Raw genomic sequence first — 25,221 nt, forward strand, 5'->3', positions numbered from 1 at the left:
GTGCAGCAGAACCACCCACAGTGCCAGGAAGTTGGCTGCTGCTGCCTTCCCTCGATAAGCCATCCCCCCAACAATATCCAAAGCGGTATATCTGTTTAAGAGGGGGATGGCCACAGGGGACCCCTGCACTACCTGCCTGCGCATACTACTCTGCCTGGCGGTCACCCATTCCCTTCCTGCCTGTGCAGCCTTTACCTGCGTTCTGAGCAACTGATTAAATAGCGAGTTAGATCACAGATCAGCCATGATCTCATTGAATGGCGGAGCAGGCTCAAGGGGCTGAATGGCCTATCCCTGTTCCTATGCTCCTAGGAGTTTCGGCACCCAGCTCTACCCTTATTTCTGAAATCTCTGCTGGTGAAAGCAAGAAAGTCAGATTGTACTGCAGTTAGTGGACTAGCAGGCAGTGTTTAGTCTACCGACATGGATCCTTTTTTGGAGTCATTTTAATATTAGGCAAGTTTAACATCCCAGCAATCTGTTTGGAGGAAGTTTTATCACAAATAGATGACCCCACAAAGAAAAAAATAAGAAAGTTACATTAAAAAGTACTAACCTCATCAACTGAACTAGTCAGTACCCACTGATCAGTGGCATCTGTCTCCACACACTCAGACTGGGACAAATCTAAATAGAAAACAAACCAAAAGTAATGAAGTTCAGTTTTCTCATTTTAAATCGCAGCATGTGCCCTTGATACTCTCTCTAATCTCCAAATCACCACAGTGACAGAGCAATTATTAGCATTAGTTACAAAAACACTCTTTTCAGTTAATGAATGGGCAAAGAACAAGAGATTTGCCACTGTAAGCGTGCTTTATTTTTGCAGGCCAAGGGATGCCGCACATAAGCGGACACAAAAGAATCAGACATGAGAAACGTTAGCGACAACCAGAATCCCCATACATGGCTGCACCGAAATGGATCCATCCTGGTAAAGACGACACGTAACTGAGCCACACATCCAAGTCTGAGTTGCCAGTCTGTGATGAGTTAGCTGGTCCGAGTTGCAGTGGCAGCAGAGACACTATAACTAACTTCTGTTTCCTGGGCTTGGGAGGGGAGAATCAGCTATGCTTTCTGCTCCCAAATGCTATACCTGCAGAGTACTCGTGTAGATAGATGTCTGCCGAGCACAAAGTCAAGACTGGCTCTTTAGAAGATCCCTTCTAAACTTAAGGGAATACAAGGAAGGAATAGTTTGGGAGGAGGAATTAAAAGAGGACGAGTGCAAAACAAAAATCTTTTAGATATATAGTTCCTACTTGAACTTTCATAAGGATTTTACTCTAATTATTTTGCTTTTACAAGGTTACTTAAAGCTAATAACAGCTTCTATTCACGGACTGTCCCACTTCTGAAATATATGTACCCGTAAACCAGAACAATAAGGGAGCCGTACCAGCAGTGGCACCAACTGTCTCCACGCCGAGTTTAACAGAGCTGGTCTCGCCCACCAGGTACACATTTACTTCAGGTTTTGAGGCAATCAGGAAAGATGGTTGGAACACTGAATGAAAAGTAGAATAGTTACAGCATTATGTCATCAGCAGCTAAGAATCATAGAATCTTACAGCACACAAGGAGGCCATTCAGCCCACCGTGCCTGTGCTGCCTCTTATGAAAGAGCTCGCCCCTTAGATCCACTTATTCTCGCTTTCCACACAGCCCTGCAAATGTTTCTTCTTCAAGTACCTGAGGTGCTTCACAGAAGTGTAGTAAGGCAAAGGAGAAGATATAGGCACAGGTGACGGAAAGCTCAGTTAGAGGTAGGTTTTAAGGAGGGTCTTAAAGAAGGAGAGGAGGTGAAAAGACAGAGGTGTAGGGAAGTACTTTCAGCGTTTAGGACCTGGACGGTTGAAGGCACGTCTGGTTCAGCCCATGACCGTGGCCAGGGAGGAGGATGGAATCGGTGGAGAGTTTGTGGCGGGGGCCAAAGACAATGGCTTCTGCCATCCTGACGTTTAACTGGAGGAAATTTCTGCTCAGCAGGACGAGATGTTGGACAAGCAGTCTGACAACACAGATACAGTGGAGGGGTCAAGAGGGAGTGGGAAGAGAAGCCACTGCAGGTGATTCTGTGGCTACGTCTGGATAGATAAGAATGGAAGTAGGTGAGTGCAGTCTCACCCAACTAGACAATGGAGGAGAGGCATTAGAAGAGAATGGTGTGGTCAACTGTGTCAAAGGCAACAGACAGGTCTAGAAGGATGAGGAGGGAAAGTACACCATGGTCGCAGTCACAGAGGATGTCATTTGTGACTTTGATGAGGGCCGTTTCAGATCTGTGGCAGGGGTTCAAACATGGGGTTGCAGGAAAGGTGGGCCATAATTTTGGAGGCAATAGCACGTTCAAGGAATTTGGAGAGGAAAGGGGAGATTGGAGATGGGCGGTAGTTTGCAAGGACAGAGGAGTCAAGGGCCGTTTGTTTGGGGAAAAGGGTGATGACGGCAGATTTGATGGAGAGGGAGACAGTATCTGAGCAGAACCGTCAACAATATCAACTAACATGGGGGTCAAGAAGGGAAGTTGGGGGGGGGGGGGGTCAAGAAGGGAAGTTGTGGGGGGGGGGGGGTCAAGAAGGGAAGTTGGGGGGGGGGGGGTGGTCAGCAGTCTAGTGGGTATAGAGTCGAGGAATAGATGAGCTCAGTGAGCGCATGAGGAGAGACGGGAGAGAAACTAGAGAAAGATGTGGGGTCAGGGGGGAGCCCCGACACACCACAAAGAAACAAGTCTGGTGAGCTTAGGTGTAAATTGGCAACAGCCAAGTTTTAGAGACCCCAAAGCTGCACCGGGGACAATGCTGGAGTTTAACCAGCTAACACGGTGCACTTCCCACCACTAGTCCAGCCACCGAGGTGTTACCCGCCAGGGCACGGGCTTGTTGCGATACCTGGCACCGAGCAGGAAGAATCCCAACCGCCCACAATTCAACCCCACAAACCCAGAACCCGCCTTCACCCCCTCACAGCAACTTCCCCAACCCTCAAACCCCAACCCCTCACACTGCAAACCTCACACCCCCAACCCCTCACACTGCAAACCTCACACCCCCAACCCTCAAACCCCAACCCCTCACACTGCAAACCTCACACCCCCAACCCTCAAACCCCAACCCCTCACACTGCAAACCTCACACCCCCAACCCTCAAACCCCAACCCCTCACACTGCAAACCTCACACCCCCAACCCTCAAACCCCAACCCCTCACACTGCAAACCTCACACCCCCAACCCTCAAACCCCAACCCCACACACTGCAAACCTCACACCCCCAACCCTCAAACCCCAACCCCTCACACTGCAAACCTCACACCCCCAACCCTCAAACCCCAACCCCTCACACTGCAAACCTCACACCCCCAACCCTCAAACCCCAACCCCTCACACTGCAAACTTCACACCCCCAACCCCTCACACCCACACCCCCTCAAACCCCAACCCCTCACACTGCAAACCTCACACCCACACCCCCTCAAACCCCAACCCCTCACACTGCAAACCTCACACCCACAACCTTCAAGCCCACAACCCTCAAACCCCAACCCCTCACTGCAAACCTCACACCCACAACCTTCAAACCCACAACCCTCAAACCCCAACCCCTCACTGCAAACCTCACACCCACAACCTTCAAACCCACAACCCTCAAACCCCAACCCCTCACTGCAAACCTCACCCCCCCAACCCTCAAACCCCCAACCCCTCACACTGCAAACCTCACACCCCCTCCCCAATCCCCTACACCATAACCCCTCACCATCCCAATCACAGCCCACCCTCAGGTAGCTCCCTACCTCACCCCCTCCCATCCGCCCACCGTCCCAATCACAGCCCAGCCCAACAGCCGCACTCCCTACCACCCCCCTCACCTCCCAATCACACCTCAGCCATCGACCCGCTCCCCTCACACTCCGATCCCTCACCGCACCCTGACCACCCCATCCCCATCCTCCGCCAGCCGCCTCCTGCCAGCACCGCTCACCCACACGGCCAGCGGCCTCAGCCAACAGGAGGCTGCAGCAGAGCCGGCAGATGATCGAGCCGAGCCCGCGACCCATCGCCCCGGCTCACAGCGTCCGCCCACCCACTCCGCAGCAAGGCGCCCTGCCATTGGCCGCTCGGGACACGCAGCAACGGCAAGCCAATCAACGCTCACCATGAATGGCGGCGCCGCGGCGGCCGGTTGCTATGGAGCGCAGTGGCGGTTCGAGCACTCTCTGGCGGAGGGAGGAGCAGTAACACCATCAGTGTCAGTGAGGGCAGGAAGAAAGTGTTCATCTCATCAGCAAATTATTCAGCAAAATAATTGCAAACATATTTTAAACAGTTCACTTTTCCACTATTTTATATACTTAGGTGTCAGCCCCTCTGAGTCAAAAGGTTGAGGGTTCAAGACCCACTCGAGACTTGAGAACATAATCCAGGCTGACACTCCAGCGCAGTACTGAGGGAGTGCCGCACTGTCGGAGGGGCAGTACTGAGGGAGTGCCGCACTGTCGGAGGGGCAGTACTGAGGGAGCACTGCACTGTCGGAGGGGCAGTACTGAGGGAGCGCGGCACTGTCGGAGGGGCAGTACTAAGGGAGCGCGGCACTGTTGGAGGGGCAGTACTGAGGGAGTGCCGCACTGTCGGAGGGGCAGTACTGCGGGAGCGCTGCACTGTCGGAGGGGCAGTACTGAGGGAGCGCTGCACTGTCGGAGGGGCAGTACTGAGGGAGCGCTGCACTGTTGGAGGGGCAGTACTGAGGGAGCGCCGCACTGTCGGAGGGGCAGTACTGAGGGAACGCCGCACTGTCATGGGAGTTGTTTTTTGGATAACTGAGGTCCCATCTGCCTGTTCAGGTTGGAATTAAAGATCCCACTGCACGACTCAGAGAAGAGCAGAGAGTTCTCCCGGTGTCCTGGCCAACTCAGAAACAAATTAACTAGTCATTCATCTCATCGCTGTTTGTTAAATCTTGCTATGTGCAGAGTGGTTGTTTATTTGCCTATGTAAAAATATCCTTCAAAATAATTAATTGTCTATGAAGTTCTTTACAGTTTGATAGATTGGGGAGGAAAGAGAACACGAGTTTAAACTATGTAAGGGTAGGAATAGACTGGATGTTGGGCGGTTCTGCTTTTCTGGAATGTGTTGCTGGCTGGTGCAGTGGGTGCTGACTCTCTGCCTGAAAGAGGGAGCCGGACCGGTTCCTGACTGGGGCAGAGATTACATCATTAGAAGGTAAGTGGTTTTACAGATAACACATGGTCCTTCAGTTACTGACCCTCACAATATTTGTTTGTTTGTTAAGTAGCACCAAACATATCTAAAATGAGGTGCCAACCTGGGGAAGCTGCAACACACATGCATGCTAAACAGTGGCAGCAGCATGCTATAGACAGGGCTAAGCGATCCCACAATCAACAGGTCAGATCAAAGCTCTGCAGTCCTACCACATCCAGTCATGAATGGTGGTGGACAATTAAACAACTAACGGGAGGAGGAGGCTCTATGAATATCCCCATCCTCAATGATGGCGGAGCCCAGCACGCGAGTGCAAAAGACAAGGCTGAAGCATCTGCAACCATCTTCAGCCAGAAGTGCCGAGTGGATGATCCATATTGTCCTCCTCCTGACATCCCCACCATCACAGAAGCCAATTCAATTCTCTCCACCTGAGATCAAGGAACGGCTGAGCGCACAGGATACAGCAAAGGCTGTGGGCTCCAACATAATCTCAGCTGTCAGACTGCAAACTTGTGCTCCAGAACTAGCCGCACCTCTAGCCAAGCTGTTCCAGTACAGCTCCAACACTGGCATCTACCCGACAATGTGGAAAACTGCCCAAGTATGTCCTGTCCACAAAAAGCAGGACAAATCCAATCCGGCCAATTACCGCCCATCAGTCTACTCTCAATCATCAGCAAAGTGATGGAAAGTGTCATCGACAGTGCTATCAAGCAGCACTTACCAATAACCTGCTCACTGATGCTCAGTTTAGGTTTCGTCAGGACCACTCAACTCCAGACCTCATACAGCTTTGGTCCAAACATGGAGAAAAGAGCTGAATTCCAGAGGTGAGACGGGAGTGACTGCCCTTGACATCAAGGCAGCATTTCATCGAGTGTGACATCAAGGAGCCCTAGTAAAACTGAAGTCAATGGGAGTCAGGGGGAAACTCACCACTGGCTGGAGTCATACCTAGCACAAAGGAAGATGGTTGTGGTTGTTGGAGGTCAATCATCACAGCCCCAGGACATCGCTGCAGGAGTTCCTCAGGGCAGTGTCCCAGGCCCAACCATCTTCAGCTGCTTCATCAATGACCTTCCCTCCATCATAAGGTCAGAAGTGGGGATGTTCGCTGATGATTGCGCAGTGTTCAATTCCATTCACAACTCCCCAGATAATGAAGCAGTCCATGCCCACATGCAGCAAGGCCTGTACAACATTCAGTCTTGGGCTGATAAGTGGCAGGTAACATTCGCATCACACAACTGCCAGGCAATGACTATCTCCAACAAGCGAGAGTCTAACCACCGCCCCATGACATTCAATGACATTACCATTGCTGAATCCCCCACCATCAACATCCTGGGGGTCACCATTGACCAGAAACACAAATACTGTGGCAACAAGAGCAGGTCAGAGGCTGGGTATTCTGCGGCGAGTGTCTCACCTCCTGACTCCCCAAAGCCTTTCCACCATCTACAAGGCACAAGTCAGGAGTGTGATGGAATACTCTCCACTTGCCTGGATGAGTGCAGCTCCAACAACACTCAAGAAGCTCGACACCATCCAGGACAAAGCAGCCCACTTGATTGGCACCCCATCCACCACCTTAAAAAACATTCACTCCCTCCACCATCGGCGTACCGTGGCTGCAGTGTGTACCATCTACAAGATACACTGCAGCAACTCACCAAGGCTTCTTCGGCAGCACCTCCCAAACCCACGACTTTTACCACCTAGAAGGACAAGGGCAGCAGGCGCATGGGAACACCACCACCTCCAAGTTCCCCTCTAAGTCACGCACCATCCTGACTTGGAAGTATATCGGCCGTTCCTTCATCGTCGCTGGGTCAAAATCCTGGAACTCCCTCTCTAACAACACTGTGGAAGTACCTTCACCACACGGACAGCAGCGGTTCAAGAAGGCGGCTCACCACCACCGACGCCCACATCCCAGGAACGAATAAGAAAAAGTAAATATACACGTGTGGAGTACATGAATCTGTGTTGTGTGAGGTGCACGAAGCTAAAATGGTGTCACTGTAGCCACAGCTGTGACTAGTCAGCAATTTCTGTCGGACAACACTAGAGGCAAAAAACACTGGAATAATTTAAGAAATAATTGGTGGGGGAAGAGTTGGATGTGAGGGTCTGTCTGGATGGATGAACCACATTGGGCTGCCTGGCCTCCTCGTCTGTAATTATCTTGGGTTTTTCTGATGTGGCACCGGGAGAGAGCGATAATGGAACTGAGATCATTACAATTCTTCAAGCTCCAGTTATTGTGTAACTCTGTGTGTGGCTCTCAGCTGGGAGCAATGCCGCTGCTGGGAATCTATATTAATATTTAATCCACTAATCCTACAGCAAATCCCAGTAGTCAGATCGCATCCTTTCGTATCACTTACTTTCTTTAGTTGTGTTTTTCTCAATGTGTTTATTTCGCTGTTAGGGGTTGAACCTTGTGATGACATCAGCGAGTTGCCATGTCTCCCATTGTGTCTTGAGCCTGAACATTGGGCATTAACAGAAACACCAGCTGTTTCAACCTGTGGTCAGCTCCAGACAGAAGGGTGATGAATCAGACAGCTTATTATACTCAATGAACTGGAATCATCTCCAGTAAGACAAACATATACAAATAATTTGATCCAACAGTAGATGTTGTGCAGTTTTTATTTCCGTTGCTTAGATGAGGAACATCACAAAGAAAGATCAATGTACCTGTCAGATTCACCATAAAATGCTGACCTCAAGACGATGGGCTTGAAAGCAGATATTCCCCTAACTCCCAATGCGAATAAAATGGACAAGCTGTTACTTGTTAATCCTTTGGGTAATGTTTAACGCCAATAAAAAATGCTAACACATTGACATAAACTTCTGAATTGGTTCGGTGCATGTTAAATCCAGTTAAAACCACCTTTTTAACTGACCGATTTCCTGTTGCTAAGTTCCTGCTCCCTTACTTCCATCCCACTGAAGCAGGATTTCAGTTTGCCCATTCCCTTTTGGATGTCGCGAGAGTATTTTGCACCCATGGATCGTGAGTTAAAACGTACTTTGTGCCCTGTTCCAAGGACGGCAACTGATTTAGAAACCAGCATTCGACTGTCTTTGTCCTTCTTATGTACAGACGACCCAGTCTATTCTCTTTGCGTTGCTGATATAATGGCAGCGCCCCAGTCTGTTCACAACCAGTTTATTAGGGACCAGAGGGCCCTGATAGAGGTAACTTTGATTGTTTCCTATAATTTGCTTTAGATGTTAGTATGAACACCAATAATTCTTACACTGCCCAGATTTTCAGGAAGTCACTAAAGCAGTGTTGCTAACTCTATAACTATAAATGGGGAGTTCTTAAATCTCACTTATTTCTAATCAGAGTATAAATTACACTGGGGAGGGGCTCTTGATGTTGGTCTTGAATCTTGATCTTTAAGTTGTTAATCAGGATTCTCTCAGTGCAGTGCTGAGGGAGTGCTGTACTGTCGATGGCGCCGTCTTTTGGATGAGACGTTAAACTGAGACCCCATCTGCCCTCTCAGGTGGATGTAAAAGATCCCAAGGCCACTATTTCGAAGAAGAGCAGGGGAGTTCTCCCCGGTGTCCTGGGCCGATATTTATCCCTCAACCAACATCACTAAAACAGATTATCTGGTCATTATCACATTACTGTTTGTGGGAGCTTGCTGTGCACAAATTGGCAGGCGTGTTTCCTACGTTACATGACTACACTTCAAAAAGTACTTCATTGGCTATAAAGCGCTTTGGGATGTCCTGAGGTTGTGAAAGGCGCTGTAAAAATGTAAGATTTTTTTGTCCGATTCTTTTTCGGGATTGGTCACCCTGCTTCGAACCTCTGGTTCCCAAAGCTCTCCACCACTGGGGGTTTTCCTCGCCTCATGCCTGGGTCTGTTGTGGACTCATTGATAGAGATTGATCGCTGTGATTAGTCAGCAACCCCATTATCGTTGGATCATGGGACTCCCAGGATGGTAGACGGTGAACTCGATGGACCTGGGTCTTTCATGTTCGCTCACATTTCCTATTTTCATTTCAGACCTTAATTTGCAGGTTTTGTCTTTTCTGCTTTTTCATAGAATCCTAGAATAGTACAGCACTGAAGGAAGCCGTTCAGCCCATCGAGTCTTTTGAAGAACAATCCAGTTAGTCCCACTCCTCCCGCTCTTTCCCCATACCCGTGCAATTGTTTCTCCTTCAAGTATTTATCCAATTCCCTCTTGAAGGCTACTATTGAATCTGTATCCACCGCCCTATCAGGCAGCGCGTTCCAAATCCTAACCACTTGCGTAAAAAAATGTTTCTTCATGTTGCCTCTGGTTCTTTTACCAAGCAGCTTAAATCTGTGTCCTCTGGTTATCGACCCTTCAGCCATTAGAAAGTTTCTCTTTATTTACTCTATCTAAACCCTTCATGATTTTGAACACCTCTATCAAATCTCCTCTTAACCTTCTCTGTTCTAAGAACAAAACAGCCCCAGCTTCTCCATTTAACTGTAATTCCTCATCCCTGGAACCATTCTAGTAAATCTCTTCTGCACTCTCCAAAGCCTTCACATTCCTTCCTAAAGTGTGGTGTCCAGACTGGGACACAATACTTCAGCTGGGGCCAAACCAGTGTTTTATAAAGGTTGCACATAACTTCCTTGCTTTTGTACTCTATGCCTCTATTGATAAAGCCCACAATCCTATACCTGTCCTGTCACCTTCAAAGATTTGTGCACAAATCTCCCCTTTCCCCCCACTTGCTCACATTTTCATTTGTGTCAGCCTCTCTCGTGTTTTTGCACTTTCTTTTAAACCTATTTACACGTTCTTTTGTTTTCCCATTGCCTCACTGATGGTCTTTTATATCCTGCAACACTTTTCTATTCAGCAGTCGGCCCACCAACTCCCTCTCAACAATTGGAACATGTTGATTCTTCCCCTTCCCTTGTTCTCCAACTTCACTGAAACGCTTGCTTATCTCTTAGTTTTCAGTTCTGAAGGTTGACTTGTCCTTTCACTAACAGATGCTGACCCACCTGCTGTGTATGTGCAGCGTTTCCTGCTTTGGTTTGTACCCTCTGCACCCACACTACTTTTGGAGGGCAGGCAAGAGAGAACTTTCATTTATATAGCACCTCAATCGTGGCTTTCAAAAGGGAGTTGGATAAGTACCTGAAAGAAAAAAAAATTGCAGGACTACGGAGAAAGGGTGGGGGAGTGGGACTAGCTGAAGTGCTCTTGCAGAGAGCCGGCACGGGCTCGACGGGCCGAATGGCCCCCTGCTGTGCTGTAACCATTCTATGGTTCTATATAGGGGATGATGTCATGGGAGATTTAAAGGACAAGAATTTTACATTTCAAGCGCTGGGAGGCTGGGAGCCAATGTAGGCCAACAAGGAGAGTAATGATGGGCGAGTGGGAGCTGGTGTGGGATAGGATACAGGCAGCAGCAGTTTTGGACAAACTGGATTTTATGGAGGCTAGCAAGGAGATCATTGGAGTCATAACATAGAGTAATCAAGTCTGGAGTCTGAGACTCATCCTCCTAGAAAATAATACAATAGCAAAATACTGCCTGGCCTGCTGAGTGTTTCCAGCATTTTCTGTTGTTACTCCAAGAAATTAAGTTGCTTAACTTGATAATTTGGTCTCCATTTTAGAACTTAAGGAGGCTGGAGCATCAAAAAATAACCAGAATGAGGCAGCTCGATGAAGAAAGGCAGAACTTCGCTCTTCTAATGAAAAGAAAACTGGCTCCCAGAGTCAACAGATGGGCTTCCCCTCCACACTCTCACTGCCCTCCCAAAAAAAACCTGATGGCAACTTACTCCAGCGTAAACCTCTCTGCCCCTGCTGGAAGCAAAGGCACAAGAACAGAACATCTGGGTGAGTACCCATCTGATGCCAGGTCAGAAGTCGCTGACACCAAATCCAAACTCTTAAAGGTAAGCGTAAATCTAAATAGAAACTGGCGTTGTAGCTTCAAGCAGCTTTGCAAACAGAATTATTTTTCACTTGCACCTTTGTGATGAAATAACTCTGTGTTCTGGATTGTCTGTTGTTGTACTTGTTAATGTCTGGAATGTTTTACAGGTGTAACCACTAATGTTCCTCCCTAGCTCCGCCTTTATGGATCCTCCTGATTGGTGTGAGTCTTATTTATAAGAGCTGGGTTTTACTCATAAGGGCTGGGTTGGTGATGAATGATGGTTGCCCTGTGTTAATTTGATGCCATGATTCTTGCTTAATAAAAGCCTTTAGTTTTAACCTCATGGATTCAGGCAGTTATTTGGCACATCAACCTTTTCGCTTGATCTGGCTTTTCCCTGCCACCTACAAACTCTTCCCCCAGTTGTGAGAGCAACCATTCCGTCGGATTCTGTAACTAGCTACCAGCTGTGGAACAGCGACCTCTCCGTCACTGTACGTGCAAATAGCTGGTCTCCGCTCAACCGCCCCTTCAGCAGCCGGGTGGATTTAAACACACGGTCCACGTTTCTCTCAGGCAGTGTAGGGTCAGACAACAGCCTCAGTTCAGATTAAAATAATGGGCTTGCCAAGATCCTGTACTCTACAGCCCCACACGAGCCGTTTCTGAAATTATATTGGAACAGAATGAGATTTTATTTTTTATTATTCATTTCTGGGATGTGGGCGTCGCTGGCAATTACTGCCCATCCTCTAGTTGCCCCTGAGAAGGTCAAGAATGGAATAAAAGCAGCTACATATCTCAAACTGACAGCTAACTACAACCGCAATTAATCAGAAGGGAAAAAAAATGGAAACGTTCATTTTTAAGACGGGTTCGTGAAATGCAAAGCACACGGCTCTGGAAAGATTTACTCTTTGGCGAGAACGGAATAACCCTCAATGAAGCTTTGTTAATTATTTCAGGTACCACATGCTCACTTTACTGCCACAGTGCCCAAGAACATCTGCACCTGCTCACGTAAAAAGCTTCTGAAAAGAGCGAGCTCTCTCCCAGATCTCCGGATTGCCGTCTTTGGTTTCGATTTTTAATACAGAAACACTGGGTTTTTGGCGGAAATAAGCTCCCTTTTTGCTTCATGTAAAAGTACAAAAAGAAAATGGTAATTTGGGATTGAGTTGAAAGTTGTTGGCTTCTCACACTTCTGATTTTTGTGCAGAAATCCAAAGGGTTAATAAAGTTCGCAGGACACAATAACCGGGTTCTGTTTCTGTGACACGAAGGCCGTGTTGTTCAATACGTGATCCACGAGCCACACGTGGCTAACTGGGAATCCAGATGTGACTAATTGTATTTCTGATTAGTAAATAAATAATGAGTCATTGACTCAGTCATTGGGCCTGTGAACTCAATCCTTACTTTAACGTTTTTGTGCGTTTGTTGGTAAAATGGCGAGACCAAAGGCAGAGTGTGCGAGTGTTTTTTGATTGTTGTGAGTGCTTTACTTTGGTTACTGAACAGAGATATTTGATAAATAAATATACATTTAACTGTAATAACAGAAAATGCTGGAAAAACTCAGCAGGCCAGGCAACATCTGTGGAGAGAGAAATAAGAGTCAACGGAATCCGCAGTATTTTGCTATCATACATTTAACTGTAAGGTGTTTTCTACTAAAATGAGTGCATGTAGCAACATCTGCGGCTCGTCAGTGGTTTCTACTGAACAAAGACTGATCCAAAATCTGGACTGATCCAGCGGGACTCGCCACTGGATAATCAAACTAAAGTCACGTGATGAATGCCACGTTTGTTTAGGAAATGACCGGATACCCGACTGGAAGTTTAGAACCAGTTTCTTTCTGCACCTACTCGGTTTGCTCCCCGGTCTACGCTTTTTTTTCCTGTGCTAAAGGAGCTCAGTGAGGGGCAGACATTCCCAATTCTGAAAATCAGCAGTTAATATCTTTCCTCTTTCCCATTGTTTTCCTCCCTCTTCCTGTGCCAGTCACCATTCTCCGAGTGATAGAGGGGAGGCTGGGAAGTGTGCGGGAGGCTGTTCACACATTGCCTCCATTAGGCAGCTCCTCCACACTCACCTGCGATACAACACCTTGTGAACGGTGAATGACGGCAGTAAACTGATCCCCCATTTAATGGAACAACACTGAGCACCTGGATCCAGAACTTCGAATGAAATCCACCTGGCAGATCAGGATTCTCTCTCTTCGGATCCCAACACCAAGAGATGGTAATTTCCCAAAAGGAAACAAACAGAGCCAGGTTCAATTCCCCCACACCTCAACGTGCTGGTTTCAGCTGGGAACTGATGCTGGACAGGGAGAGGATCCCATGTCACTTAGCATCTCGCTAATGCTCAACCTCAGCAGGCTCCTGGCAGTGGTATTCCTGCTCCTTCTCTGCTGTGTGGCACAGGGGGAAATCCATAAACAAACCGGGGAAGGAGCTGAAACAGGGAACAGAAGTCGTTCTGAATCATGATGTGGAAGTAGTAGATTTCTGATTCCAGTAACGGATTTTCCAGAGCGCTATCTGTACCATGTGTTTATTTTCTAACCAACGTGAGCATTTACAAAAAGTGACACGACAAATCGGTCAAAGAAACTTGTAAAAAAAAGTTTCCAAATCTTTGCATATTTCAACCACAGCGCAATATATAAAGAGTTTAACATCCTGTGCCAGTCTGAACTCACTCCTCGTGCCCTTATATCGGCTGCAGAAGCGAGAATTGGGAGTTTTGTCACCAGTATCTGGATTATTGCACTAATTCCAGTGGATGCCTGAGGCAGGTAAAAGAGAAAGATTCTGATAGCAAAAGGGCTCGCTGAATGATTGCTCTTCACTGGTGTCAACTCGTCAAGTAGTTCAGTGTCGGGAGTTTTAGCTTCTTCTTCTTGGCTTTCAGTACAGGCGGCAGAGCAATTCTGAAAGCAGTCCTGGATTTAAAACAAAAAACCACGGTCACCAAATCATATAAAATCATAATAGACAAGCATTCAAAAATAATTCAGCCACTGAACCTTGTACAATACTCACTCGCACGTCGTGCAGATGGGACTAAAGTTGCAAAATACTGACAATTAAAAAGAGAAAATCATTAAAAACGAATCACCAGGCAATCAATTAAAAAAAAAAGTATCTGTACTGAAACTCACTGGATAAGCAGACAGAACACACGTAACCAATTTCAATCAGATTGCGGTGGCAGAAGCAGGCAGCTCTATAGTCTACATGAACCGGGGGCGGGAGGACGAGCTGGGACCTCTGCTCTGGGTCTGGCAAAAACACCCACTGGGGGGAAAAAACACACAGTTAGAAGATTACATTTTAAAAAGCCTGCAAGAACCTACAAAATAGCCTTTTGAGAGCTGAGAAAATGAAGCCTTCACTGCGTCGATAGATTTTTGTTGGGTAAGGGAATCAAGGGATCTGGAGCAAAGGCGGGTAAATGGAGTTGAGGTGCTGATCAGCCGTGATCTGATAGAATGGCGGAACAGGCTCGAGGGGCTGAATGGTCTCCTCCTGTTCCCATGTTCATCATATTACACACAAAATGCTGCAGATACACAACAACTACTTGTATTTATATAGCACCTTTACCGTAATAAAACATCCCAAGGCGCTTCACAGGAGGATTAAGAGACAAATATTTGACACCAAGCCACATAAGGGGAAATTAGGGCAGGTGACCAAAAGCTTGGTCAAAGAAGTAGGTTTTAAAGGAGGAGAGAGGTGGAGAGGCGGAGAGGTTTAGGCAGGGAATTCCAGAGCTTACACAACTGAGAACAACACAAAGGATTTTTTCATCAGGCATCGCGAAACTGACTCAGGCCCATTAACCAGCCTCAACTTTGAATGAATTGGCACAAACATAATACTCGGACTCTGAACCTTCCGATTACCTCCCCACCCCGATGGCTCTGAGTGAGTGCAATGTGGGTCAGGTTTATTGAATTAATTCACAACTGGCTATGGTTGGATTTGAACTCTCAACCTCTGGGTTACTAGTCCAGGACTTTCATCACTACACCACCTTACTCCTCGGGATCCACCCCGAGTGGCAGTCTGACAGCCTTTAAACAAAACATCTCCCCTGGAAGGAGTTGACACAAAGCAGAGGCATCGGGTGCCGATCTGAGGAGGAGTCACAAACACATGGTCCTGAGAAAGTCACAACGGATTCTTGCAATTTATGTATTTTATTTTCAATGTTGGGAGGCTTGAACAGCAAAAAGCTCACAGATGTCCCCTCACCCATCCATGTACAGCACCGCCAAACACATCAGTAAGAAGCAAACTCTGTTTTTAAGTAACTCTTACTTACCAGCAAATACTGTGCGAGCGACAGCATCTGCGGTATTTTTAAATATAATCCTCCGGTTATATCAGAAGCCTATAGACAAAAACAGAAGCACAACAAAACTATTCAATAAAAGGTTTAAAAATCCCTGATCCCAGTTACTGCATTATTGCATTCCCGATTGATCTGTGGCAGATTAGATTCCAGCATTCAGTATCCAGTTTTATGGGCTCCCACAACCCATAAGATGAATGGGGCGGGGGCATCACCCACCGGACGAGAGGATCCCGCTGGACAGAATTCCGAGCCGGAGCTCCGGTCTCCACTCGCCGGGACTGTCTGGAGCGCGGCTCGAACCCACGACCTTCTGACTGAGAGGCGGGAATGCTACCACTGAGCCAAAGAGTCGCTCGGCATGAAGCTGGTGAGGTCCAGGGGTCCGAAGGCAGCGGAGATCCACAACGGGCGAGTCCTGCGCGATGACACCGACCTCCGCTTACCTTTCAATACTAAGACTCTCCGAGAAGCAGCAGCACTGAACAGGGGACAGCAGCGCAGTGAGAACTCGAGGCTCCGTTTGAGAACACAGCACTGCATGCCCATCATAAGAGCATCTAAACTGGTTTACTGCTACTGTTAAATAATTCAACCAGTTAGTGTTGACAGAAATGAGGAAAGGGATTTTTCCAAGGTGTACACAAATGAAATGACTACTTGGTGTTTATGTCAGGCTGCGAAGTCTAGAGATGTGCATGATCACTTACTTGCTGCAGTAGCCCCGATTCAGAGTCCAAAACACATGCGTCAATCAGAATATTCTGAAAAAGAGAGAAAGTAACCAGGTATTTCATATTGCAAAATTACAGGAATATGCACTAACCTAAACATCCACTGCCCCCCCGTCCACCACTGGTGCACCATGTTTGCAGTGCCTACTGGATGTACTGCAGCAACTCGCCGAGGCTTCTTCGGCAGCACCTCCCAAACCCACGACCTCCACCGCCTAGAAGGACAAGGGCAGCAGGCGCATGGGAACACCACCACCTCCAAATACCACTCCAAGTCACACACCAACCTGACTTGGAAATATATCAGCCGTTCCTTCATCGTCGCGGAGTCAAAATCCTGGAACTCTCTCCTTAACAGCGCTGTGGGAGCAACTTCCTCGCACAGACTGCAGCGGCTCAAGGTGGCGGCTCACCACCACCTTCTCAAGGACAACTAGGGATGGGCAATAAATGTCGGGTCAGATTATTAAGCTAAAAGAGAAAGTGACTTCAGCACCGACCAGTGTCTCAGAATCATTGGGATGACATCCAAACCTCCCTTTGGCAAAAGAATGCTCTCCACAGTCTGAGGTACAAACTCTACAGTAACACGGGTCAATTGTATAAAAAAAGATCAGCATGGTGTAACGTCTACTCCCAGACTGGTGTAAATCACCTGTTACTGGGACCCAGGAGAAGCCCCACCCAAAACAGGAAGTCATTCACTGTTTACTGGGGTTTTCTGATCTCTGGGACATAATTAACGAGGGTTTGGCAACTAAAAACAGGAATTAAAACGTTAAAAAAATAAGCTAATGTTTCCAACTGCAATAAACAACTACAAAACCGAGCTTGCAAACTGCCCTTGGGGGCTGGATGTGTAAATATACCAGGCACTGTGGTACTGATCTACACAGACCAGCACCTTTCTTAGCTGGATTGCTAGTCTGTGTTGAGGGAGCTTATGTTTGAGCTGCATCACTGCAACTTCCTACTGCTTCCCTAGGCACCGCCGGGGGAGGGGAGGGGAGCAGAGTGATCACCAAAAGTTTAATTAATTTTTGTAAGTAACAAAAACAAATCTTATTTATATACTTGGTGTCAGCTGTGGCTCAGTTGGCAGCACTCTCGCCTCGGCATCAGACGGTTGTAGGTCTTTGAGCCCCACTCCAGAGGCTTGAGCGCATAATCCAGGCTGAGAGTCCAGGCGGCGCTGCACTGTCAGAGGTGTTGTCTTTAGGATGAGACGTCGAACCGAGGCCCCGTCTGCTCTCTCAGGTGGATGTAAAAGATCCCACAGCCACTATTCGAAGAGCAGGGGAGTTCTCCCCGGTGTCTGACCAATATTTATCCCAGATTTATAACAGATGATCTGGTCATTATCACATTGCTGCTTGTGGGAGCTTGCTGTGCACAAATTGGCTGCCGCGTTTCCTACATTACAACAGTGACTACACTTGAAAAGTACTTAATTGGCTGCAAAGAGCTTTGGGACGTCCCGAGGATGTGAAAGGCGCTTTAGAAATGCAAATTCTTCCCTTTTACTCGCAATCCGCACAAATTCTTAAAATTTCAGATTTCTTTCCCTGTCCAAAGTCTAAGAGTAGTAGACATGAATCAATAAGATGCAGATAATCTACCTGTTTCTGTGCTGCAAAGATAACATTCATAAAATTCATATATTGAGCAGCAGAATCCTCAGCAGCTTTAATAACCTGTGGGAAAGACGAGTGATTATAAACTGAACTGGTATCAGCACTGCATTGTACCTTTAGGTGATAAAGGTTTAGATACAGCGAACAAACACAACATTTTTTGGAGGGTATGTAGCTTCTAATGAAGGGCACTTGTTCTCAGTCTCCCCCGCACCCCCGCAATTAATTCTATTCCCATCCCACACCACAGCCATCAAGCAGACAGGCGGTCGGCTTCCAGACCTCCGCACATCCACTCTTGGGCTGGCTGCTCGGAGATGTGCTGTTGACATCCCAAGTCGATCGCTCCACGGCTGAAATCAGAGAAGGATGAATGAAACCTCCATCCTCTCGCTCCTTAGCAGTGGCAGCACAGCATCACTCCACCCCTTACAAAAAATACCTGACAAACTTTAACACATTAGCTACAAAACACTTACCAGTATACGGGATTTCAGCTCATGCCCGACTGTATTTTATGGGGAAAAAAAAGAAAACTTTTTTGTAACAAGCCTTAAGCTGCAACTTACAAAACGAACTCAGTACTGTTCCTAAATCTGTGCACCTGTTACACTGCTCATTTACAACAACAACTTGTATTTATATAGCGTCTTTAACGTAGTAAAACATCCCAAGGCGCTGCACAGAACATTAATTAAAATTAACTTGCACATGAAATGTCACAGGAACAGGAGGAGACCATTCAGCCCCTCGAGCCTGTTCCGCCATTCAATTAGATCACGGCTGATCTGTATCTTAACCCCATTTACCTGTCTTGGTTCCATAACCCTTAATACCCCTACCTAACAAAAATCTATCAATCTCAGTCTTGAAATTTTCAATTGACCCCCCAGCCTCAACAGCTTTTTGGGGGAAAGAGTTCCAGATTTCCACCACCCTTTGTGTGAAGAAGTGCTTCCTGACATCACCCCTGAACGGCCTGGCTCTAATTTTAAGGTTCTGTCCCCTTGTTCTGGACTCCCCCCCCCAGAGGAAATAGTTTCTCTCTATCGACCCTCACAAATCTTTTAACAGTGTGCAGGTCTCGAGGTGTCTGATCAACTCCCACTCAGTGACCATGGATTTGAACCCCAGGCCTCAGCTGTCATTCAAATCCAGGTGCCTTCAAATGTCCTGACTATTTTTGGCAGGATTCTGTAATTCACCATCTCCTCCATTAGGGGAAAAGAGTGAAGTGTTTTAGGCTGATATCATAAAGCAGTTGTGATTTGTTACATTGATTTTCTTTCATTGAATTATCTAAATCTGAGTTTGTCGTGGTCGGTCATTATTAGCGGAGAAAAGCAATACTTACACATCAGTAAACACACATACCTTCTAACTCCTTATTCACCTTGTGAATATCTTATTTCAGAAATGTTAAGAAAAAATATCAACAGTTGCAGGACAATGAGGAATAGGTCAGGAATATTCCTTGTGATAATGGAGAATTAAAAAGCCAACATCGTTCAGTAAATGAGCCGAGAAAACTGATGCTCAGACTTCACTGGGAACGGAGCAACGCCAGAGCACGCTGGTTAGTTGTCAGAGGGAATTCTTTGAGGAAGCTGATGGAAGAATCACTTCCATCGGTACAATCGTGTTAACAGGTTTCAACTTTATCATAAATACATACACAATCAAAAGAAACGATTTTACTTCTCCAATAATGTTCTGTCAATTAACAAAGACCGCCAGCAAATCCGAGCTCTTTTGGTTAGAGTTAGAGTGACAATGTATCTATCGGAGAAATAAAATCAAATAATGTAACTCTGGGGCAAGATTCATGCTGTGCAGTGTTTACACAATCTGTATAAAGAAAACCTGTTTATAATTTTGCTGTAAATAGCAAACAGCAAATTTTCCCCTGGATTACACAGGATATACGGCCCAGAAACAGGCCATTCGGCCCAGCCAGTCCATGCTGGTGTTTATGCTCCACTCGAGCCTCCTCCCGTCTTTCCTCATCTAAATCTATCAGCATAACCCTCTATTCCCTTTTCCCTCATATGTTTGTCTAGCCTCCCCTTAAATGTATCTATACTATTCGATTCAACCACTCCCTGTGGTAGTGAGTTCCACATTCTCACCATTCTTTGGGTAAAGAAGTTTCTTCTGAATTCCCTATTGGATTTATTGGCGACTATCTTATATTGATGACCTCTAGTTTTGCTCTTCCCCACAAGTGGAAACATTCTCTCTGTATCCACTCTATCAAAACCTTTCATAATTTTAAAGACCTCCTTGGGGCTTCTCCTGCTCCCCCCTCTATTGGTAGTAACTAATGACACCCTGCAAATTATAGGCAGCTAACTGATGAAAATCTGCAAATGATGGGTGGGTAACGAACAACGTCCCCTGCGAGCTGCGCTTTGTTCTGCGCGTCCTGTTTCTTTTAGTGCGCGGTCCCTTTAAGGTGATTGGCAGAAAAACCAAAAGCAACACGAGGAAAAACTTTTTTACACAGCGAGTGGTTTGGATCTGGAATGCGCTGCCTGAAAGGGTGGTGGAGGCAGATTCAATCATGGCATTCAAAAGGGAGTTGGATAAGTACCTGAAGGAAAAGAGCGGGGGAGTGGGACTAGCTGAAGTGCTCTTGCAGAGAGCCGGCACGGGCTCGACGGGCCGAATGGCCTCCTCCTGTGCTGTAACTAGTCTATGATTCTATAAATTTTCACGCAGGCGCAGTATTTACAATAGAAAAGCCGGTGAGCAGCCTGCGCGGGACTTTTCCCAATACTGTGCGGCCTTAGGTAACCAGCGAAAACCTGTAAATTATGGGCGGGTGACTAGTGAAAATATTGCAAATGTGGCCAATACGTAACTAACACAAGAAATCTCAAAAGGTTTTGAAGTAATTCCTGGTGCAAGGATACAGCAAAGTGCCTTTGCCAGGGATCCTGCCAGCAAGGTTTCTGTCATGTGGGCTCTCACTTCAGCTGCAACACAGAAGAGGGAGATGTCACATACACCATCCGTGCACCAACACCCAGGCAGAAGGACGTGTCGTCACATTTCATGTGCTGTCGGCATATCGGAGGCCAAAGTCCAGCAAGACACTTACTCTTTGCCATTAGATCTTTGACCTCCTCGGTGATGATGTCATTTCCTAGGGCCAGGAGTTCATATTTACCATCCTTACTACCAGAAAAAGTAGATTCTGCAGAACTCATGTCACTGTTTTCAGAAAAACTTCCCGGTTTCCAGTGTTTAGCCGGATACAGGAAGCGGCTGCAGGAACAAAAAGAATAAAACATCAGAGCAATTTAGTATTCCAGCCCTGGAGAAACCAGTTGTGAGTAAAGTATACAAATATGGTTCTCTGGTTTGCTGCTAGGAGCAGACGAGCTCTTGCAGAGATCCTTACCTCTCCTGACTGTGACTTGCTACAATCGCGAGTCTGTTACTGCGGCTCATGACTAAATGCGAGTTTCCCATCACCATCACTGCATCCATACATTTCGATAGGGTGAACTGTAAAACACGTCAAACCCTTCCAGATAAACTGTGTAAACACATCACTTAAAGGCGGAATCAATTCAGAGAATGCTGAAAATATACAACATCACCTGTCATTGGATTAGGTGTGGGGGAAAAAAAGACTTGCATTTCTACAGCGCCTTTCATGACCACCGGACGTCCCAAAACACTTTACAGCCAATGAAGTACTTTTGAAGTGTAGTCACTGTTGTAATGTGGACCCTCAGACCTGATTTAAGGATGGATTTAGTTCCGCAGTACACATTATCAATTGCTCGAAGGTGTAGCCTCTCCCCACCCCCGACGAGTAAATTAAAGTTCCAGTTGCTTTAGATGTTGGTGCCAGGGAGTGGAACCCTTCTCAGCTCTAGCACCCAATGTCAACATTAAACACTCCATCATCAGGTAAAGCACAGCCAGGCGCAGAATAAAGTTCCTTCGACTCTGTCCCAACAACCTGCCTCAACACCAACCTCATTAACGCAGCCCAGCTGCACAAGTGGGACACTTGTCTATGTCCCGTCCTGTGAGATTTCCAATTAGTGCAACATTCGGTACAGTTCTGTGTCCTAGGTCCATGCCCACCTGTAACTGGATTACGACGGCCAAACTCATTTCACCTGGGACCTGTACAGCCAGCAGACAGACGCTTTCATGCCCTCCATTGGAGTTTGATTTGAACTCAAAACTCAGAGGTTACCCACATTGTTTACTGTTTAAATCAGACTATAACTGAATCTCGCACTGTATCAGACATCAACACAATCAACTACTCCATCAAACTCCAGCCAAAATATGGAATCATTACAACAAGACTATTGAAACAGCTCAATAATCTTAGCAGATGCCAAGCTTATATGACAGCCACAGGAGCCAGTAACGCCGAGGAGCTGGGTGGCTGAAGCAAAGAATAAAAAGGAGTGAATAACAGCAACTTCTTTTGGTTATTTAAGGTTCACAGTCTCTATTCTCTAATAAGAAAAACTGCAAATCCGAAATTAAAACAGAAAATGCAGGAAAAACAAAGCTGGTCTGAGATTCACCAAGATGATCCCAGGGATGAGAGGCTTTAACTATGAGGAGAGACTGGAAAAACTGGGGCTCACAGAGATTGTTAAGAGGAGATCTAATCAGGGCTTTTGATGAGGTAAACAGGGCAAATCTACTTCTGTGAGTTTGTAACTAGAGGACATCATCAAAAGATCATAGGAGTTGTTAGACGAAAAAGACCCAGGTCCCCCTAGTTCACCTTCTCCCATCCTGGTAGTTGCAAAATACAATGATAATGGACTAATCACAGCGATCAATCTCTATCAATGAGTCCACAACAGACCCGGACATGAGGCAAGGAAAACCCCCAGTGATGGAGAGCTCTGAGAACCAGGGCTCCACAGTCACCTGTTCCTCCCGAGCACGCTGCACTCCCCACACGTCACGGCTCAGATACTCTATCCCACAATTATTTTCTGACAGAAATATTATCTAATTTGCATTTGAATGAAACACCAACTCCTTCCACCGTCTGCTTACCTGGGATTCGTTCAGAATCTGCTGGCCCCACCAAATAGGATTGACGTCCACCACTATGACAAGCAGGCTAATGTCCTCATCTGTGGAAAAAGAGTGAGGAAAAGAAGGTCACTAATCTGTTGCTGGTGCAGATTATTTCAAGTCTTATGAAGGCAACAGAGGTTCTTCCAATCCACATGCTTGTGTGATGTTAGTGTGGCACCAATACAGGGTATTATTAGAAGTGAATACTGATGCATGATAAGAAAAAGGATGTTTGCAGCTGATATTTATTGTGTGGGTGGGGGTGCGAGGAGTCAAATGAAAACTATTCTCAGAGACTGAGGCCCATTGAAAACGTGCCCCTAAATCCAATTAGCAAATCTCAATCCAAGTAACTGGGTCTGATGACCATATAACCCTCCGAGATCTTGGCGTTCCTCCAATTCTGGCTTCGTGCGAACTGCCCACTCCCTTCATCCCACCATTGGCAGCCGTGCCTTCAGCTGCCTGAGCCCTGAACTCTGGAATTCCCTCCCTAAACCTCTCCACCTCTCTCTCCTCCTTTAAGACCATTCCTTAAAACCTACCTAAGGTTTTGGTCACCGATCCCAAAGTTTCTTCTTTGGCTCAGTATCAAATTTTCTTTGATAATCGCTCCTGTGAAGCACCTTGGGATGTTTTACTACATTAAAGGCGTGTATAAATATAAGTTTTTTTTTTAAACACAAACTCTATTTTACTGAATTCAGCAAAGCCAATCTTCAGCCCTTCTGCTACCAGTGGGCACCACAGGGCATAGCGTTTCTAACTGACACAAACAATTTTATGATTTAGAATTATGGTTTCTTTAGTTAGTTACACATTATGTCTAAATCAGGCTTCAGCCTTGCCTCAACGGGTAACACTCTTCCCTCTGAGTCATAAAATCGTAGGTTCAAGCCACACTTCAGAGACGAGCACAAAATCCAGGCTGACACTCCAGTGCAGTACTGAGGGAGTGCCACACTGTCGGAGGATCAGTACTGAGGGAGCGCCGCACTGTCGGAGAGACAGTACTGAGGGAGTGCCGTACTGTCGGAGGGGCAGTACCGAGGGAGCGCCGCACTGTCGGAGGGTCAGTACTGAGGGAGCGCCGCACTGTCGGAGAGGCAGTACTGAGGGAGCGCCGCACTGTCGGAGAGGCAGTACTGAGGGAGCGCCGCACTGTCGGAGAGGCAGTACTGAGGGAGCGTCGCACTGTCGGAGAGGGCAGTACTGAGGGAGCGCCGCGCTGTCGGAGGGTCGGTACTGAGGAAGCGCTGCACTGTCGGAGAGGCAGTACTGAGGGAGAGCCGCACTGTCGGAGGGGCAGTACTGAGGGAGCGCTGCACTGTCGGAGGGGCAGTACTGAGGGAGCGCCGCACTGTCGGAGGGGCAGTACTGAGGGAGCGCTGCCCTGTCGGAGGGGCAGTACTGAGGGAGCGCTGCCCTGTCAGAGGGGCAGTACTGAGGGAGTGCCGCACTGTCGGTGGGGCAGTACTGAGGGAGCGCCGCACTGTCGGAGGGGCAGTACTGAGGGAGCGCTGCACTGTCGGAGGTGCCGTCTTTCAGATGAGACGTTAAACCGAGGTCCCGTCTGCTCTCTCAGGTGGATGTAAACGATCCCGTGGCACTATTTCGAAGAGGAGCAGGGGAGTTCTCCCCGGTGTCCTGGGACCAATATTTATCCCGCAAACATCACTAAAACAGATTATCTGGTCATTATCACATTGCTGATAGTGGGGGCTTGCTGTGCGCAAATTGGCTGCTGTGATTCCTACAATACAACAGTGACTACACTTCAAAAGCACTTCATTGGCTGTGAAGCGCTTCGGTACGGGCTGAGGTGAAATGTCAGGAGCGGCCCTGCGGCGGCCGGGCCTGTTTCAGCTTCAGAAAATCCGCAGCCGCTTCTTGCCGTTTTATTGCGGATTGTTTTGTGCGGATGTGGAAAGCCGGAACCGGTATTTCCATATTCACATCCAACAGTGAAAGCGCTTCCCCGCTCCCGCCTGCCCGCGACCTCCCGTCACTCACCGTCCGCCATGTTTTGAATTCCCGGCGGTCGCGGCCGGCCACCGTCACCCGGGCGCCACACTGAAATGGGACCGGGTGAGCGCCACCCCGTCAGCGCAAACCCGCCAAACAAAGTTTCCTCCGGAACTGGGTCAGCGCCGACGCTCAAATCCTCCCGCTCGGGGCTTCTTGTTCAACAAACCTCAGATTAATATCGAGTGAACATTAAATGGAGGCGCTGGGCGGCCCTGCGGCGGTTG

The 25,221-nt window shown here is 47.4% G+C and overlaps 3 protein-coding genes across 7 annotated transcripts in view; 1 reads left to right on the forward strand and 2 right to left on the reverse strand.

The window, feature by feature from the left end:
• tctn2 (tectonic family member 2) overlaps nt 1–4,101 on the reverse strand; it is a 46,472-nt gene extending 42,371 nt beyond the window's left edge. For all 3 annotated transcript variants that reach the window (XM_086011830.1, XM_086011829.1, XM_086011828.1), the window contains exons 1-3: nt 3,986–4,101; nt 1,403–1,510; nt 557–627 (exon numbers count right to left, since the gene is read on the reverse strand). In XM_086011830.1, the coding sequence (XP_085867956.1) occupies nt 557–627; nt 1,403–1,510; nt 3,986–4,061 (255 nt within the window). In that variant the 5' untranslated portion in view covers nt 4,062–4,101. The remainder of the gene's footprint in view (nt 1–556; nt 628–1,402; nt 1,511–3,985) is intronic.
• Nucleotides 4,102–8,102: 4,001 nt separating this feature from the next.
• LOC147103499 (uncharacterized) lies at nt 8,103–12,548 on the forward strand. Its single transcript, XM_086011837.1, has 3 exons — nt 8,103–8,445; nt 10,886–11,170; nt 12,120–12,548. The coding sequence occupies exons 1-3, from the start codon at nt 8,230–8,232 to the stop codon at nt 12,243–12,245; spliced, it is 627 nt and encodes a 208-aa protein (XP_085867963.1). The 5' UTR covers nt 8,103–8,229; the 3' UTR covers nt 12,246–12,548.
• Nucleotides 12,549–13,705: 1,157 nt separating this feature from the next.
• On the reverse strand, nt 13,706–25,212 carry gtf2h3 (general transcription factor IIH, polypeptide 3). Of its 3 annotated transcripts, none has more exons than XM_086011831.1 (13): nt 24,983–25,212; nt 22,946–23,025; nt 21,303–21,409; nt 21,000–21,166; nt 20,812–20,874; nt 19,271–19,300; nt 18,376–18,404; nt 17,882–17,956; nt 16,239–16,292; nt 15,499–15,567; nt 14,330–14,465; nt 14,211–14,247; nt 13,706–14,110 (listed from the first exon to the last, which is right to left on the reverse strand). In XM_086011831.1, the coding sequence occupies exons 1-13, from the start codon at nt 24,990–24,992 to the stop codon at nt 14,023–14,025; spliced, it is 945 nt and encodes a 314-aa protein (XP_085867957.1). In that variant the 5' UTR covers nt 24,993–25,212; the 3' UTR covers nt 13,706–14,022. The 3 variants fall into 3 exon arrangements, with proteins under 3 accessions (XP_085867957.1, XP_085867959.1, XP_085867958.1); XM_086011833.1 differs by lacking the exon at nt 24,983–25,212 and adding an exon at nt 23,515–23,999; XM_086011832.1 differs by lacking the exons at nt 19,271–19,300; nt 20,812–20,874.
• Nucleotides 25,213–25,221: the final 9 nt, after the last annotated feature.

The sequence above is a fragment of the Somniosus microcephalus genome, chromosome 19, assembly GCF_052327205.1.
Source record: "Somniosus microcephalus isolate GS21.2 chromosome 19, FLI_Smic_1.0, whole genome shotgun sequence".
Lineage (NCBI taxonomy): Eukaryota > Metazoa > Chordata > Chondrichthyes > Squaliformes > Somniosidae > Somniosus > Somniosus microcephalus.